This window comes from Lates calcarifer, linkage group LG10, assembly GCF_001640805.2.
Source record: "Lates calcarifer isolate ASB-BC8 linkage group LG10, TLL_Latcal_v3, whole genome shotgun sequence".
In the NCBI taxonomy this organism is placed as follows: domain Eukaryota; kingdom Metazoa; phylum Chordata; class Actinopteri; family Centropomidae; genus Lates; species Lates calcarifer.
The window spans coordinates 27,681,329-27,701,475 of NC_066842.1; the positions used below are offsets into that span (position 1 = coordinate 27,681,329).

The following is a 20,147-nucleotide window of genomic DNA, read 5'->3' on the forward strand; positions in this document are numbered from 1 at the left end:
GTTTTCCCCTTGTTAAAAGCACAAATCCCTGCAATAACATCATGTTTCCTAAAGTCACAGTGGAGACTAATTATTAAATGTAACAAAATAAAAACAATGCCACAGGAGTGAAGTTTTGCTCAGAGAAATATAGACAGACACAGACACATACGTGAACTTAAAGAGTAGCGTTTTAACGCTTTCATTCATTCTCTCTTACTTAGTCTCTCTCTTCTGGCCACAGCAACTAAAATGCTTTGTTCAACACTCTGCAGTGATCACATCTGAATGTTCAACACGAGGATGCTACTTACATGATGCACTGCCCTAACTGCATCATACGGCATATCCAACACAGTCTTGTTAAAGGAGGAGATTCCCTCAAAGAAAGACAGCTTAGTGGACCTGTACCCACGTTCACTGCCTGTATAAACCTGAACGAGGCACATTTTCAAAATCTCTTATCTACATGAAGACAGGTCACCTGGGAAGTGATCCAATCATTTAATCTCATCTTTTTTTTTAAGTTATTTTTTGGGCTTTTTTTTTTCGCCTTTATTGGATAGGACAGTGGAGATGAGACAGGAAACAGGGAGTCGATCTGGGGACCAGCTGCTCAGGGCACCCATGTGGTACGCACTCCAACCATTCGGCTATGGGGGCGCCCCCATTTAATCTCATCTGATAAAATTATTATGAGGTTTTATGCAAAGGAGAAGTGGCTGGTCATTTATTTATTGATATTAATTTTTATCTATTATTTATCTACATTAGAGTCCTGCATTTAGCAGTGTTCATGCCTCCCACTTACGTGCCATTGATGACTCCGTCTGGGTTGAGCATGGGGATGATCTTGAAGACAAAAGCTTCCCTCAGACTCTGGGCCACCAGGTCACTGCTGCACAGAAACTCCAGGGTGCCCTTCATTACCCAGCTGGCATTGGACTCACTGGGATGAACACGGCCTGTCAGCACAATGCACGGACGATTACCTGCAGGGAGACAAACATAGGTCTACCATTTTTCTGTTGACATGATGTACGGAATGTGGCTAATTGAGTCCATGGACTTTCAAAATCTTGCTCAAGTAACATTAGTTACTGTTTTCAGGGACCCTGCCTATGAAATCCAAGTAACAGGAGCGCTTCTAAACTCAGCAGCACCTTGTCAATCAGCACTGACCACAAAGCTGCCACTGTATGTAAACTGATAGTTGCCTACATTTCCTGTGCTCTCTGAGTACCAGGCATCATTCAATTATCCTGATCGGGTCTTTAATTAAAGCTGTGCTGCTGGTGTGTCCTCTACACCCATCACAACAATCTATTAAGCTCTGTCAGCGATAGTGGCAGCTGGGCAATTAGGTCGGTTACCAGAGGTCATGAGTGGTAAATGTGATGTTGTGCAGGGGTCATAATGAACATTTCTGAGTGTCAGTAATTACAATGTGAATGTTGCACAAAAAGCATGTCAACAGATGGAGAGTGTGTGATCAGTCTGGGTTGTAATGTGATGTCTGTACAACCCAGAATATATGGTCCCTCAATGAAGTTTAAATTCTTTATTGATGGAATATTTTTCTCAGCTTGTATTCACTAAAGATGGCTCTATTCTCCCGTGTTTGTGAGAGCCACTGAATCTAACAGGACACGTTTGATGTGGGTGATGTCGGTCACATTCTGAGCTCACACAGCTGTGTGTGTATTCCTGTGTACTTTATTGTCAGTATCACTTTGGGCAAATCCCCACAGGCCTTTTCCTCCCAGGAAGGTGTCTTTGACTCAATTTCACACCAGAAAAGATAGGAACAAAACTGTAGCCTTGCAATGTAATAAAACATTTCACTGACAGTAATTTCTTTGTGATATGGCAAAACAACACCACACTCTGAGAACAAAACAAGGACACACTGATAAAATATCTGAAAACATTTTTGAGGGGATACCGAAGGCTGTGATATCACACATATACAACATAGAAATACCAGCCAGACACTGCCGGCTGACTCACTGGTCTGATCAACTGGTGGTGGAGAATAATCTCTTTTTATTGATAAAAAATGTGGTTGTGTGGTTTTTGATGACCACATCATATCAGCTTCCTTTTTTTTACTTTAGAAAACTGTCACTTTGCAAGTCAAACAAGTGCTGTGAGTTGACAGCTGGCATTTCTCCATTTGAGATCAGTCTGTCTTTAGGCTGTTTCTGCACTGCATTATTTTAAGGGTTGCAACAACTTCAGTAATGGTATTGTCAATTTCATGATATTGCGATAACTAAAGTGTCTCAGTACTGTTGTGGACCTGGACGGTAACAAGCAAAACTTGAAAGACCTATCGTTACAGTTTTGTTACAGCCGTGGTGGAGTAGAGCAAAGGGAAATGCAAAGGGACATGAGAACTACAGAGACCATCGTCCCATGCATGTCCATCATCCTTTGCGCTCCACTCACTCCCTCTTCAAATCAACAGTGAAGGCGAGGGAGAACGGAGCAGGGGAAAGAGAGACAAAGCCAATGAAATTGTGGATGTTGCAGGATCTTTTAGGTCTGACGTATGGAAACAGTTTCCCCACGTCATAAAATGAGAGATAGGAAAAGGTGACAGATAAACAAAAAACAATATGCAGACACCGTCATACTGGTTATACACACGTCCGGGAATACAACTGACGACTGTTTTTTGCACTTTATTATCCAACTGACAAATAAAAATTAATGCCTTGTTCATTGTTCAATAAACAGATTTTTTTTTCCAAGTTGCCTTATTTAAAAATATCACAAGAACCATCGTATTGTGGCCTTGTTATCTATATATATATGAAATTATACAATGTGTGGATTGATGGATATCAGTCATTTAGAATGTCACTGTCAAGTAAACTTATTATAGAAATATGATATATATTATGAAATATAATGTATTTTATTGTTTTCTCTCTTGCTCTTGGAGCAGTTCCACTGCCATCTACAATTGGTTTTATTTATTCCAACTATGGACAGGTCCACCATCTGTGTATTGCATTGAGAGAGCAGTTTCCATCAATAACACAATTTATTTATTATTTTTTCTTTACTATAGTGAATGTTTTCACTGCTCTTTATTGGGCTAATTTCCCAGAGTTTACAGAGCAATTTGTGCACATGGAACTGGGACACAATTTCTCCACAGCTAATCCCTCCAGTGATTTGGCTTAAACTACAGTCTGGATTTACTTCATTACAGTTTATTACTACTTGGTCTTGTCCTTTGTTAATCATCTCTATCAATTATAATAACACTAATCTCACAAGGTTAATTGCTGAGATCTGGGAACATGGTAACATAACTTTGTCTACTTACTTTAAGACTGAGTAAAGAAATACAACCAGGTTGTACACAAACCAAGAGTGTATATCTAAACTACTTTATTTGTAGGTCAAACTGAAAGTGATGCACCTGAGATGTTATAAAAAATCTGTGGCCTGTTAGTTTGTTTCCAACCTGTCTGGTCATCGACTGCTTGTGTTTTTTGACCTGTCTTATTTCTTTAGGTGACTATGTGGCATTCTCAAATCTCAACTTAACTTGATGATTACACTGATGGCATAATGATAGGAATGATGGAAAAAAGCAATGAAAATAGGACCCAGGTTGTCCTATCCAGGTTACCTACTTCTAAGTGGAAAGTATTGCCAACATCAGACAATCAACAAATCTTCCCACCTTTCAGTTTTGTTGCTAATGGTTTGAGCTACTGATAGAGAGTGAGGCATAGGAATCAAACAACATCTAGTGCTGAACAGGATCACGGCATTGACATTTTCAGTAAAAGTTTTTGCACTGCAGCAGCAGTATGAATCGAATCTGGCTGGTCCACAAAAACTTATGTCAGTGCTTTGATACTGTGAGCGAGTGTGTGTGAACATCTATTTGTGAAAGCTGTATGTTCAAGCTAAAACAGGGTGTTAAGTTGCTCTTTAATGTCCAAACCTGGGCCTGCTAGTGTATCATTGTTTGTGTTCGTACGTAATTGAGTTGAGTTTGAAAAGATATTTAAAAGATGATGGCTTGGTAAGCATGAGATACTCAGGGTGATCTGGGGACCCATACAGAGAAGAGAGGGTCACTTTTTCAGTTTTTCATACAGACAGAGGATTCCTGTATGAAGATCTAAAACTACAGAAACACTGGAAAATAGACCCAGTCCTTGTTGGCAAAGCTTCTTTCAGTTTATTTTTGACACACTTGAAAAATGAGACAGAGGGTGAATGAATAAGTGAGAAAAACAAAGTAAAAAAATGTTCCAGAAAAAGAGAAAGCTACAGAGAGAGAGAGAGAAAGAGAGAGTCTGTCTCTGACTCTGTCATAGACTGTGACAGAGAAACCATCTTAGTCCAGCTTCAGCTACCTGGAGTCCATGCCTGTCCTGCTAAATGAGATTATGTCTGATAATTAACGGCTTTCAGAGATGAGCTGTGATTGCACTGGAAGCCTTTTTTAATTAGAGACAAGAGGAGTGAAGCAGGAAGCAGGCTGCTTTGTCTAATCCATCCCAATGAAGAAAAGCTTGTGTGTCTAAGAAGAGCAGCAAAGATAAAGAGGAGAACGCTCATCATCATTTATGCATCATAACAAAGTGTTTTAACACAGAGTAGGAATGCATGAATTTCCATATGTCATTATGACTGATGAACTTAAATTAAATTCAAGATCATGTGTGGTTTCACTTAAATAAAGGGAGTTACAAGCATTTCATCCAATAAGATGTACTAGTCACAGTGCCCTCCCCACTGACATGGCTGGATGTAATTAGACCTGATTAGCATACTCATTTGCATAAACAGGAAGAAAACTGGAACTGATTGGCTGCTAGTGCTCCAGGCTTTGTTTGTACTGAAGTTTGGCTTGTTTGTTCAATAAACACACACACACACACACACACACACAGGATAAAAATGCTCACCCAAATCTAAGAAAAAAATCTGAGCCTGTAAACTGAGCCTCTCTGCACAGTTTAAAGGTTGTAAGTTTAATTGCCTTGTTGAGGTGAACATCAGTTGCCCTCACATGGAGAGATCTTTTCTTTGCTGCACCTAATGGTGACTGGCAAACTTTTACACGTACTAGAGCTCAACAGTAACACCTTGAACAGGGATGGGATTGATCTGAACAAAATCAATGTGGAGTTCAGATTGGGTTCTGAGTAAGACAAACACTGAGGGGATGTAAGTTAATTGCTAATGACAGAAATACCCAGCTGGGTCACTGGATAAGCCCTAGAGATGAACCCCAGCCTTACTCCATTGTCACTACACTTTATCTTTGTTGTTTTTTGGTGATTCACAGTTGTATCTCATTGTTGGTGACACCCCTGGTTAGTGATGGTAACTGTAAGTACATTTTAATGATAGAGGTCCCAGGAGCCTTGATGAGTTACTCAAGACAGAAAAGGCAAAGACATCTAGTGTATCTGTTTGTAGAACAGCCAAACAAACTGTGGGCTTAGAGGATTCATCACATTGTTGATAAAGAAAACTAGAGAGGACAGTCAAGACCCTTGGTCATCTCTGCAGCATTTTACTATGGCCCACAGTTACATCATGTTGTTAAGTGATATTTAGCAGATGTAGTAATTATGACAGGAACAAAGTAGATGATGTAGTATTAAGAGGGAGAAAGTTCATGGGTAGGGTGGATGGATGAGTCATTAAAACTTTCATTAAGACTTTCGCACAGAAGACTGCTGTTTAGTTCCCATTTGAGGCCAGTTATCATTGTTGTCAACCATTCCACAACCAATTTTAAACCAAACCACAATCTTTCTCTAAACCTAACCGAACTGAGACCATTCCACAGTGTTAGCTGCATGTTTATTATTGTTACCATACCAACTACACTCCGTTAAGACTGCGTGACTTTTGTTTTCTTAGTTTCTGTTATTTTGTATTTTCTCTTGTGCTTCTGGTATAGGTTCCTGTGTTATTTTGGTAATTCTAATTTCTCATGTGTTTCTGGTTTTATTTTGTTATCCCTTTCCTTTGTGTTCCTTGTGTCCTCTTCCTGTTTTATTTTGAAGTCTTATCCTGTCTCATCAGTGTTGCTTTTACATTCTGTCTTTGTCCTGTGTTTCCCTCCGTTTTTCTGATCTCACCTGTGTCCCATGAGTAATCATCCTCCTGTGCATACAATGGTGGAAAAGTGTTTTTGGATACCCTTAAAATTTTACACAATCTCAAATATTATTATTATTGTGTGCTTGGGCCCAATGATGCTGGGCTAACCTCTGTCTCTCATTGATCAGGGGCTTCTCGACAGCCTGTAGGACCTTAAGCCATGATCAAAAAGTCGGCCACGTACAGTGTGGGTGGAGCACTGGACACTAGTTTGGTTTGACCACTGCTGCTGAAGCTCCTGTGATGTCATTCAACGGTTTTCCCTGCACATGCAGATCAAGATGCGGTCATTTCTTGCTGAAGCCCTTGGACGCCCAGATATTGGTGTGTCTTCCAAGCTGTTAGTTCATCTGTATTTCTGCAGAGTTTATCCAACTGCTGAAGGACTGCATCTGCACTTCCTGGCTATCTGGTGGCAGCTGTACCCTTCCTGGCTGAGAATCTGTATCTCCAGGCGTGTTTCCTGCGTTAGGTTCCTTGTTTTAGCCATTTTTGTCTCTGAAGAACTTTCAAATTTGCTGGCTTTATATAGACACAAAGCACGGCAACAAAAATTCTGTTTTTTAATAAAAAGCACAGCCTTCATTAGTGGATCACTGGTACCAAAATGACCCAATACTCAAAATGTCTTATGTATTTTTATGAAACCAATCAATTTTAAGTTTTTAATGGCTTTTTTAGGATTTGTTAAGAATTTTGGCTGTGACTGTACAAAAAGAAATTGCACTTGAAGACCTAAGAATGATTTTGAATGTATTATTTCACAAATGCATGGGGTCTCAGAAAACTTTTTTCCACCACTGCATATAGTTCTGTGTCTCCCCTGTTTAGTTGTCAGTGGATTGAGTCTTGTTAGGTTTTCTGCATACCTGTGTGTTCCTGTTTTCCCCAGTGCTCTCCAGTGTTCACCTGTGCTCCCCTGTGTTTTTAGATTTCTTTGTTTTTGGGCTTTTATGGACTTCTTGTGTTTTAGGAACTTTTCCTGTGCCTGACCACCCAGTGAGTTTTTGTTGTACTTTTGGTTTGGTCTTTGTTTTAATAAATCCCCTATACTGTCCGTATTTGAGTCCTCATCCTTGTGTCCTCGCACCCACATTGTGACAGATTGGGCGACTTGTTCAACAAACTCACTGTTTGTCTGGGCTGGCAGCTTCTTACAGCATGTTTATTGTTAGATGTTCTAGTGGCCAGAGTAATTATGACTGGAGCAAAGGAGGAAGTCAGGTGACATAGTACAAAGAGCAACAAAGTCAAGCAAGAAGCAACCTATATGGTTGTTTAGGTTGGAGGACTTGTTCACAGTGACTTCAGACACAAGGTGTTTATTTCTATTTAACCAAACCACCATATTTCCCTAAACTTCCCTAACCAAATTTAATCTGAATCAACTGTCACACGTTGTCTAACATACAACAAATTTTGACTATTTACTCTCCAAGAGATTTTAATAGACCAGAAGATGGATCTTTTTCGAGACATCCCAAAAACAATGGGAATATTTCCTCACTTAGAATTATCCCCTTTGAATTTTTGTGCAAGTCAAAACTGCAGCTGGGATAATTGTTAGCTACTGTGCTCAGTCAAAGAGAATATTCTATTAACTAAGCACATAAACAGACAGAATCCCTCAGAGCAAATCAAAGACTCATGAAAACTGATTAATCTGAGGAAAAACACCTGTTCGTGTCAACATAATATCCACTTCCTCTGAGAAGACTCATGACCACAGGCTCATATTAAACCATTCCAATTAGATTGTTTCATATTAAAATGCATGAGCATCAAAGGTCCTTTCCTGAAATGCTGACTTTGTTGGAGCATCTGCAGGAAAATGACAAGATGAAATGCCATAATTGCAATGCACAAATGCCTGGTATGTAATAGCACTACAGTAGTAGGGAATAATATTATGCTAATGTGGATATGCTATGATGAATCTCATATGGTTTTCTCCTAAACAAATTATTTCTTCATATTTCCAACTGCTAAGGATCACTGGCTTTCAATTAAGTACTGTAAAATAAACAAAGCATGTGATATCTGTCTCTGTCAGGATGGATGGCTGCTGTTTGTCTCCTTTTATCTGCTCTCTCTCTCTCTCACACACACACACACACACACACACACACACACACACATACCTGTACACTCTGCACATATACACACAGTGTAATAATATTCCTCTCTCTCTGTCTGTCTCTCTCTCACACACACACTCACTTCAGAGGACAATACATTGACTTACATTACATTTCCTAGAGACTTACCATAACCCTAACCATAATCACTACTTGCCTAAACTTAACCTAAACATACCTAACCTTAAACCTAGTCTTCACCCTAAGATTAAATGATTTATGTTATTATATTTTGACAGATTTATACCCCTACAACATATGTAATACAAATACACACACACAGCAGTACTCACGTAGCTGCTGCATGTCTTTCCAGGCCCTGCTGGCAGGACAGGCTGTGATGGTAACCACTAGACATGGGTTTCCAGCCAGACTGCCACAAAGAATCTGCTGCCGGAAAAACAACTTGGCAGGATCCACTGATTGCTGTAGCATCTTCAGATGAGCCTGGCAGACACAATAAGTTGTAGACATGTAGGTTCTGATGCATACATGTGTACATACATTCACTATACAGTGCAGTAAGAAAGTATAAAAACAGTGACATGTCTTCCTTCTTCCTTCCTTCTTTACTTCAATGCACTGCATTAGAACAGGGACAGTGGCATTAACTTTCAACTTTGAGGCTGCTTGAGTTTATTCACATCTTATGAGATGAGCAGTGTAATCCCTGTCTTCTTAAGATTATATTCACATAAAACTATCCCTGTACTATCACTATTCACTGTATCAAATACGTGTAGAAGGAAGCATAATGCGGCTCATGTCGTGTTTTGTCAATGCAGCTCTGTAAAATCATACTAAACCACTAACTCTTGTAGTTTCTACTTCCTTACATTGCTACTGATACTGTGTTTGTGCGCATGTCATTCCTTCAATGATGTTTTACACTACGTTTGTTTTGCTTCAATTGCTCAATTCCGCCATTTTCCCTCTTGATTACTGTGGGTTTCCTTGATGAGATGCGTGTCTGTGAGAATGGGGAGCCGAGCTTTTGAAGGAACACTGAAGGGGGGGTAGTGTTTGTTTTGCTGCCGAGTTTAAATATCAACAGCATTTCTCTAGGATGTTTTTCTCTGCTTACAACCACAACCACCATTCTTCCCTAATCTTCAGTATTTTTGTAGTCTAGATCTTGCAAGTGAGACGTGGAACATATCCAGTCTCAGTCGCCTCCCTTCCATCTACAAGGACGATACCAAAAGTCTGCTGCTGCTGATAATAATCATAAATCAAAGTTACAGTGGTTTACAGTAAAAATAAACAATAATATAAAATGAAATAATTTAAATAAAAACAAGTACCATGAGTTAAAGAAAAGCCATAACAGTGAGGTTTAAGAAGAGGTTAAGAGGTTAAGATTGAAAAGTCCAGTTACCTTCTGTCTCGTAGTCATTATTATGTACTACTGCTACTACTAATGCTTATCAGTATTCATCTAACAATGAAGTAGACCAGCAGTCAGCATGGTTTTGTTTTGTGTTGTTTTTTTTTTAAGTGTCATATACATTCTTTGCCAACAACGGCTATTACCGATTAATGTGAATAAAGCACAAAGGAATCTAAATTTGAACTGAAGATAATTAATACTACAAATAGAGCAAGGCATGATAATGAAGGAAACTGTGTGGATTCCAGGCACAGTTTACTGAACTTATACGAAGATAGGGAAACTGACAGACACATGAAAGAAAAAAGAACAATCTATAAGAGCACTGGGGAGTAGAAGGCTCAGCTCTTTGGCTTCTGATCCATATAGTGTACACAGTCCAATTATGCTGTTGTTCAACATATTCATTCTTCTGGTCTCATACAGGGAGGACTTGCTTACTTTGTGGTCACTTTGTGATGTTTATTGTTGCATTCATCTGTGGCAGCAAAATTACAATGTAAGGCTGAAAAGGAATCCCAATAATCAGAATTACCATGCTGGCTTCAGGAAATTAGCATTATAATCAGTGTCCCACAACCACTACACTGATTTCCTAATTACATTTGCATACCAACATACTGCCTGAAACTTAGCTTGGGAAGATATATACACAGGAATCAGCCTATTTAAACAATTAAACCTCAGATTTTTAAAGGAAGCTTTATCTATGCAGAGACATCTGTTAATTAAACTTTAAACTTGCAGAGCAAAATAAAATAAAGGCTGATGTCTAGGCCTAACCAAGTCAGGTTAGTGGGTTTTCCAGCTACCATGGATCACCATGGTAAGCTATGCCACTAATCTGATTGAGAGCAGGTTAACTTTAGAGGATCAGATCAAAACTGCCCCAAGTGAAAGAATTTAAGTATCACGATGTTCAAAAGTGAGGAGGATGTTTCATGTCTGTCAATTTACAGAATCTACACACTAGAAGTGACTATTTAGTAACATGTAGGCAATGGTGGAAAAATCCAACTGAATTAAAAGTCCAGAGGTCTTATCAGCTTTCATGGAGTATCAGCAGCAAAAACAACTGGTTGTGCAATAACTGTCTCCTGTGATTGAACTGATTCTGTCTGACATTATTAGGTTGGTAATCCTAGGTCATCAATGGTTCAGCAGCATTTTAGTGTTGTAGCTGTTCGAGGAGCTGGTTTTCTCTACTTTATACGGTTAGACAGTAGTAGTAGTCCAACCTAGGAGTTGAGCCTCTGCAAAAGGTCTCCAGATAAATCAGGTGGTCATCATATGATTCATGGGAGAGGAAAAAAGGAAAGGCAAAGTTCTGACTTTTCCCTAGTCTTTGCTTTGTGCAAAGTATCATTAATTAAGATATTTTAATGAAACTATGTGGGAGGACGATTAATAACTCAAGCTGTCAGGTAATTGTGGTGGAGCAAATTATTTTTTCCCTAAAATGAAGAACAGGAATTTATAGTATGCTACACTACATACAGTATACATGCATTGTGTCAGAAGTATACAGGAGAAAACCAAAGCTAACAATGCTCTTTTTTCTCCAGTCTTAGCAGCAATTTATATAATTCAGGTTATGTAATTTAGGCTCAAGTTAACAATGCATAAAAACAAGGAGGTTTGTATTAGTGAATGCTTCACTAACAAGCACAAACAATTACTGTAAAACTAGAGGGCTTTGTATTTGGCATGGCAGATAGAGTGTGATGGATGGATGGATGGATGGATGGATGGAAGGTGAGTACCTTAAGAGCAGAGTATGTGTAGGGATAATGGTAGGCCAGGTAACAGACGTCCTCATTGTGTTTGAAGGTGATGGTAAAAGTCAGAGTATAAAAGGTTGTTCTCCTGCCTTGAGTTGGACAAAAGTGGTTTCTGGAGGAGAGAATAGAGGAAATAAGAAGCAATATGTTATGTTACGTGTAGATAAAAGATCCATACCATAAGGTCTCTATCTTTAGCACTGAGCACTCTGGAGTATTTTGCTCTCAGACATCACTAGTCATTCAAACAGTGCAAAAGCCTTTGTGAGATCCTTATCACTGAACTTTCTTTTGTTGAAGTTTGAGCTTCTGTGGGCAAATCAAAATTGTGCTGTATCATATGTTATATCATTCAGTCATTACTAATTCATAAGTCATTCATGCTTTGAGTGTGATGAATACATTTACAGACAGTTTTCAGAAACACACTGGCACAATAAAAAATACTGAGGGGAGTCGCCATGCTGACGTTTTTACAAATCATATATTTGCAAGGTCTGAGTCCCCCTAAGCAGTCTAATGGAATGATCAGATTGCCATCTTTTTTAAAGTAATGGTACTTGGTCTGTCAATTTAAAAAAAACCCAAAAAACAGATCTAATTTTTTGCTGAATCTGTGCATTTCATTCATACCTGAAATAACAAATTTCAGTTCCGGTCCTGACCCAGTGTGGTCTACCTTCCAGAGCTTCCCTTACTGAATACAGCACCGGCTGCATTCCTGCAGTATACACACACACACAAACACACACATAAACACATTCACAGACACATGCACAGATAGTCAGCCACATGGAACAGACATGGTGTTAAGGCTGTAAACTTGTGGAAATGTCTAATAACAGTGCAGTGGTGTCTAATCACTCTGGTCTGTGCTAGTTCTGTGTTGGGTGTGACCATCTTTATGATGTAAGAATTTACATAAGGGAATGTATTTATTTATGTTTACTTTATGGGAACAAGTACATAGCATGGACAAATGGCAAATACCACAGTGCACAGCTAGTTTGCAATGCCTGTTCCTACAATTTTCTGCAATTATGGACATCTATATCTACAAATATATTAAACTCAACAAATATACACACAAAACAGCACAAAACACAACAATAACATTACCAAATCTTAGTGACAAGTACCAGATCCCTGAACAGAAAAAGTCATCTGTCCAAATAAGGATTTCCTGAAGGGTGCCTTACTGGATCTGCTTGTTTAGGCATTTACTATGTGGATGAGTTTAATATTAGCAATTTAAATGATGTAATCAAAACTGAACATATTTAATTACTTACTTTTAATTACATGGCAGTGTGATCAGATTCCTATATATACATACACACACACACACACACACACACACACACACACACACACATATATATATATATATATATATATATATATATATATATATGATCATACAGTGCAGTCATGAAGTATTTAGACCCCTATCAATCTACAATCTCAGTACCCCACAGTGACAAAGCAAAAACTGAATTTTGGATATTTGTGCAAATGTATTAAAAAAGAAAAACAGAAATATCACATTGACATAAGTATTCAGGCATCTTTGCCATGACACTGGCCTTCCAGACAAACTGAAGATTTGCAGGTCTGATGAAACCAAGACTAAACTGTTTGGCCTCAATTCTAAGCACCATGTATGGAGGAAACCACACACCACTCATCACCTGCCCGAAAGAAAGCTGACAGAATGCAGACTTCAACAGGACAATGACCCTGAGCACACAGCAAAGACAACACAGGAATGGCTTAGGGACAACTCTGTGAATGTTCATTAACATTTGTGAATACACATGAGAATGACTGTCCACCATTGGTCCCCATCCAACCTGACAGACCTTGAGAAGATCTGCAGAGAAGAGTGGCAGAAAATCCCCAAATCCAGGTGTGTAAAAAATTTCCTAAAATTCTGTTTTTGCTTTGTCATTGTGAAGTATAGAGTGATATGGAGTGTAGACTGATGAATTAAAACAATTTTAGTCCATGCCTGCAACATAGCAAAATATCCGTGTAGGTTCTGGGCTAAAGTTGGAGGAAACTGAAATTCTTTGTAGGTTTCTTGAATACTTTTCACCTCTTATCTGAAAGGCTTCCTCAGTTCTAAAAACTGGTTGGGGAGTCCCAGGTATTAAACCTCTTGGAGATGGTCCTGAGAGTTGTTAACTCACCCGGTTGTTATGTTCAAAATTCATACAACACAGCAAAATGTGAAAAAGTGAAGGGGTATAAATAATTTCTGAATGCCATGTATGTTGTCATGATGGGCTTGATTACAGAAAGCTTAATGTATTTCATATTATGTTTTACAGTGGTGAGCAAGGTTGAAGCAACAAACTTATACTCACTGACCTAGACTCACTAGAGATTGTTAACATTTTTCTGCTATGAATAAGTTAAAGGCCTCCAATTTCATTGTGGGCATAAGTCACATCTGACCTACCCATGTTTCCTGTTACTCGCAGCTATCCAATAATGTCACAAAAAATGCTGACTTTGTAGCTATGACCCAAACTCTCTATCTCTGTAACCACAGTATATTTCTATGCTGTATTAAGGCCTTGTTGTATGAAGCAGCATCAAATCTCCAGAGGTTAAAACAGATAACTGGATGACTTTCTAGCCTGTCAATACTTGACAACCTTTCAAAAGAAAAGTCATTTTCTGAACAATGGGAAATATAGACTATTTTGGAAGAGCAACCCTTTCTTCTATTCATTCACTTCTTCTTGAGATGAAACCGATTTCCTGAGGGACATTAAAAAGAGCTATTTTCCGGTACAAGGGGCATTGTATGAATCAGTGTGTAGTATGTGTGAATAAAAGAACTGAGATTGCTACTGAAGAAACTGAGTGTGTTTTGCAATCCTTTTGTCTGTGTGTGTATTTAGCTGTAATGGATGGTGTATTATAGTAAGACCCACTGCTGAGACTGTAGAGCTGTCTTTGGGATAGGAGAGAATAACAGCAAGAAAACACCACAAGAGGTCTGCTCCATCAACCCCACAGATTGTGTGTGTGTGAGACAGAGACTGAGCTCTGATAGAGGGTCAGGGTGCAAAAGGCCATATAAATAAGAAAATCCCTCTTGAAGGAGGTGATCATTATTTGCTGCTGGCAATAAAACTGCAAACACAGACTGAGTGCAGCCTGGTGAAGCCAGTGACACAACCTTTACAAAAATAAAAAAAAATTCTCCTTTCCCCTAAAACTGAACCTGCATTTAAGTACCAATGGGAACAAATATTTTATTGGCACCTGATTCATACAATGAAATGACCTTGTAAATCATAGGCTATATCATAAAGGCTTACAGAAATAATAAGATAATGGTATCCTCAATAAGTAACACAAATGATATCAATACATGTTCTACATCTGTGTGTGACTTCACTGAGTTATGATTATGAAAGGCTACAAAAATTTGACCTCCTCCACCTCCTTCCGTGATGTTAATACTTTCCTGAGTGTGCATATTCATATTCTCCTGATCTCCTTGAAGTGTACACAGATGCTGTTCTCTAAATTCAGTTCATACTATGTTCAAGAACACTTGAATCAACTTCAAAAACCGAAAAACGGTCCTTGCAAGTAAACAACCTGTGAAAACAGGCCTGGGCGGGTAGCTTGCATGTAAACACTACTGTGTGGGCCAACCACGCACACACAGTTGTAAGGGCCCACCACATTGGGTGCATGGATGCATGAAAACATTCCAAACACACCCTCTGGAAATCAATATGGCTGCAGTCCATTTAGCCTTTCTACTGCATGTGTAGTTGACAAGCTTGTAGCATGTACACTCCAAGCACTCACAGATACAATTCAAATGCAGACCTTTGCAACTACATGGATGCATTCAGAGTCAGGAACCAGGAAATATACACAGGACTTGGCAGACTGATCCCCTGGGCATGAACAAGGACTTTCAGTTAGCCTCTGAGAGTTTGTGGCAAACTGTCAGACTACTCAGAAAGCAAACACGGGGTGTTTCCAGGCTGGTTTGAGCAGGAAGGAGAATTTCTGAGATAAAATCAGACTGAGAAAGGAGCACTTTAAGGAACAGAGGCCACTTAGGTTTTTAGGAAGCTCCACAGTGGCAAGGCATCTAGAGATAAACCTGAGATGCTGATGGTTCTGGAAATTCTTGGGTTGTATTGATTGGCACACATTTTTAATGTTGACTAGATATCATTGACAAGACTCGTGGACTGGCAGGCAGGGGTGGAGCCAATCACAGCTGATATTGGACAATAAGTGGAAGATAAGTGTGCATACAGCCAGCCAGCACAACAGCCAGCATGAAGTACACTGCACCTGCTTCAAGTATCAGTGTAAAGGTGATTATAAGCTAGCAAGGCAACATTAGTCATGAATTAGTTGGCGTAATTACAGTAAGTAAATACATAATACATTAATTAATCATTAATCGTGAGAATGTAAATCATCCTGGAAAGGATAACTGGCTACGCAAACTGAACCACACCACTTGGGTCGTACACCGAAGTGTACGCTGAGCTGTTGCTCTTTGGTGTGTCCTGGCACCCGGCCTCTCAGCGTACGATGAAGGAGAGTACGGCCTGTGATTATATTATAAATAAGTTAACAGAAATTAGGTGAAGCAGTATTTCCCATGTGCTCTCTCTCTCTCTCTCTCTTTGTTTGATGCTCTTTACTCGCTCTCGTTCTCCTCAGAAGAGGTATAATCAAATGAAACTAAACTTTCTACTGATCATGACCAGTATCAAAGATAGGGCTGGAAGTAGCAGCACAGCAGCAGCAATGTTTGTGGTTTGGACCCACACATGCATGTCAGCTGCAGCAGTTCAGCAAGGTAGATGTACAGGCAAGGAGTACATGTGGAGTTAATTGGATTGAGTAAGTTTTAAACTGTTAGGAGTGTGTATTGCAAACTATGAAGTGTCACAAGCGCACCAAACTCAGGAGAATGCCCAGCTCTCTTCAGCTTAAGGCCCAGTGTGCACCTGGGCCTTGTTGATGGTGTACTGTCTCTCTTATCAAGGGAAACTCAATGTAAAAAGGAGAAAGGTAGGTGTTATGGTGCTAAGCTAACCTAGGCTCAATGAAATGATGAATCCCTCCTGCTAAGGCTAGCCTAACACCTAACAAAAGCCTGCCAGTACCGACGTGTTGCAGGTAATGTGAACATATTGGCCTGTTCTTACCTGGTGAGTGTATTACCTAACTGGAGGGGGTTGTGTTAGGACTCATCCAGTATGGCGGTTCGCGACCCTTGAGAACCTTTCGACATCCGTGCTGGTTCGAGTCGTTCAGTTTAATTTGAGTGTAAATGCCCCGGCGTCTGCTTCTCCAGATGGCATCTTTCAAAACACCCTTTCTCTCTCACCTGCTGCAGTTTGGGGTGATGAGTGACACTTAACCCAAACCACACCTACAGACCCCAGAGAAAGACTGAATCATAGCAGTAGGCCTAGCAGTAGGCCTAGCAGCAGCAGCAGCCCCTAAAGCAGACATGCAGGCATTGTGTCTCAGGTGTAGTAAAGGAGAGCCAGGATATGGTTGTGACACTTCATAGTTTATAATGTAAAAAAGTCTGTGTGTGGGCTACAACTGTTCAGCGAGGTAGAGGTACAGGTAAAGCAGTGTGGCCCAGTTTGCATAGCTGGTTATCTCTTTCCAGGATGATTTACATTCTCATGATTAATGACTAATTAATGTATTTCCTGTTTAATTTATGCAGGGACTTAAGTTGCATTGCTAGCTAATGATCAACTTTACCCTGATACTTGAAGCAGATGCAGTATAGTTTATGCTTCGGGGATAAAGGCTGTCTGTTGTGCTGAGATAAGTGCAAAGAGATCTCTACATTTATCTCATGCACATGAATTAACCAAAATGCAATTTTGTACGCTCAGTGTAGTAAAAGGTGGTCTCGATATTTTTTTTTCTCTCTATGACTACTCCCGTACTCCATAGCCATAATACTTATTCCATAAAGCTCTGGCAGACCATACTTAATTCTGAGCTTGCCAGATTGAACGCTAATGTTCACTATGTTTCCATTATCGGTGAATATTTAATTATGTGTAGATTGTCATATTTGAAATTAAATATGTATTAGCAGTTGTAGAAAAACAACCCTTGGTGACATCAGTGAATCTGTATAATGCCTCAGTTAACTAATGAGCAAACATTACACTGAATGAGGTGGACAACATTTTCTAACTAATGCTATTAATGCAATTAACACTACAATACACATACACACACACCACACACACACACACACACTCACAGCACTTCTCACCATAGTTGAACTGGCTGTTTCTCTTCTCACAGTTGATGACATTGAAACGATAGGGGGTGTCTGCCACCATGTTACTGACTTCAAAGTAAAACCACTGGGTGTGCAGGGAAGAGTTAGCATCTGCATTCAATATGAGGTCATATTCATATCTACACAAGAGAAGAGAAAAAGACATGGCAGGTTTTCAGTGTTGCATTATATTTTACTGGTTTCTCAGTCAGGACCAGGTCCACCAACATCACGGGAACACTGGAACAGCTGTCAAGGGACCTTAACCTTTAAATGATGTGCTTGAATAATTTGTCCAAAAAACATCTTTGTGAAAATTTTATATTTAATTTGAGAGTCGCATAAAAGCTATCTTCCTAATTTTCCTTAACATAGTGGTCAAAAACAATTTTACTTTTCCTTCCAAAAAAAAAAGAAAATATATATATATATATATATATATATTGTCATGTTAAAGTAAGGTTTATCTTATTATTATCATTTTTATTCATATTTATTCAGTTCCATTTCCCTTTTAAACAGAAAGAAACAATAAAAAAGAAAACATAATTTCCATTTCCATTTCCAAAACAAAACTGAAAGGGTGTAGGCTGAAGCTAAAGCTTTTTTTCTAAACACCTACCCCTCTTCCCTTACAGTTAGATAAGTCACTAATCAGGTTAAAGACATCCACAGGACACAAGTTTTTAATATCATCATTAGTACTGTCTATATTTACATAATATATTTCGTGATTAAACTATTCTTATAAAGTTTTTTGAATCTATTGGGAGCACTACATGTTTTAATTTCAATCATCCCATAGTTTCACATTCCCTGACAGACAGACAATGATTTTGTACAGTTGTTCCAGTCCAGGTTTTTCAAATATGAATGTTCCTCTCAGATTATACATGCCATTTCTCATTTTAAACAACTTCTGGATACTTTGTGGTAACTGTCCATTTTTAGCTTTGTACATGATTTGCACTGTGTTGTAATCTACTAAATCCCTAAATTTCAGTATGTTTAGTTAAATAAAAAGTGGATTTGTTGGTTCTTGATAGGGGTTTTTTGCTTACAATTTGTATGGCTTTTTTTGCAGTAGAAAAATACCATCTGTATTGGTTTTATATGTATTCTCCCATACCTCTACACAATAAGTCATGTATGGGACTATGAGTGAATAGTATAGTGTGTATAATGATATTTTACTTACGAGATCTTGTGCTTTATACAGTGTTGCAACAGATTTTGACATTTTTGCTTTGACATGATTTATGTGTCATTTCCAACTCAATTTACTGTCGATTATTACTCCTAAAAATTTTGTTTCAAGCACTGTGTCAATTTCAACTTCATCTATTTTAATCTTCCTATGTGCGTTTGGTGTCAAACCATTTTTTTTAAATTTTTTGTAGTTCCTTCTCTACTGTATCCATCTGTACTACTTGGAGGTTGAATGGAATGGAGTTTTCCTACGTTGACAAAGTATTCATTAAATTTGTCTGCTATCAGTTCATTTTCCCTGATTGCCATGTCACTGTTGAAATAGAAGTAGCATGGGTAATTTCTGTTTGTTTTTTCTTTTTTATAATTTCTTTTAAAACTCCCCAAGATTTCTTGTTTACTACAATACATTTTTTGTTATATCTCAAAATACTAGTTGGTTTATTTTTGTAAGTCTTGTATTTGTTTTCGGCTTCTTTTCTTCTAAATTTCAGAAATTCCTTATATAATAGATTTTTCTTTTTACAGGCGTTTTGTAATCCCTTTGTTATCCATGGCTTGTCTGTTCGTTTGTTTTTAACCACTTTAACCACAAGAGGACAGTGTTTATCATATAATTTTGATATGATGAAAATAAATGTTTCATAAGACTCATCCACATCTTCAACATAAATTTCACTCCAATCCTGGTTAGTTAGGTCCGCCTTAAAATGGTCAATAGCATTTTCTGTTACTCATCTTATGAATCTACTGTTTTCTACCTCATCACTTTTATCTATGGATTCAAAGGTTACAAAAACAGGGAAATGATCACTAATATCGTTTATGATTAAACCCCCAGTTATCTCTCCCTCGATAACATCTGTCAGTTCTGAATTTTTGTGCTATTCATACAGAGGATCCTACTGTTAAAATGTATCATTGATAATGTCCCATCAGTATTAACACTATTTCTGAATTGCTCTCAGTAAGTATACACCGCCGATTCATATTATGATAAAATTATTTTCTGGATCAATATCATGTTCATTATTGTGAACCCCATATTCTGTATAGTCAAACAATTTTAGAAAGAGGTTATCCTCAGATGTGACTAGTTGGATGGATTCAGTTCCCGTCATTTGGGTAATATGGTAAAATCTTTGTTATGCGTTCCCATCCAAGCGTAAAAGTCACTA

General features: G+C 38.6%; 1 protein-coding gene across 1 annotated transcript in view; it reads right to left on the reverse strand.

The window, feature by feature from the left end:
• Nucleotides 1-20,147, reverse strand: part of LOC108884586 (cytosolic carboxypeptidase 4) — a 124,562-nt gene that overhangs the window by 33,400 nt on the left and 71,015 nt on the right. Inside the window, 5 exon segments of the mRNA XM_018678567.2 lie at nucleotides 791-971; nucleotides 8,564-8,717; nucleotides 11,424-11,553; nucleotides 12,075-12,162; nucleotides 17,752-17,900. Of these exon segments, the coding sequence (XP_018534083.2) occupies nucleotides 791-971; nucleotides 8,564-8,717; nucleotides 11,424-11,553; nucleotides 12,075-12,162; nucleotides 17,752-17,900 (702 nt within the window).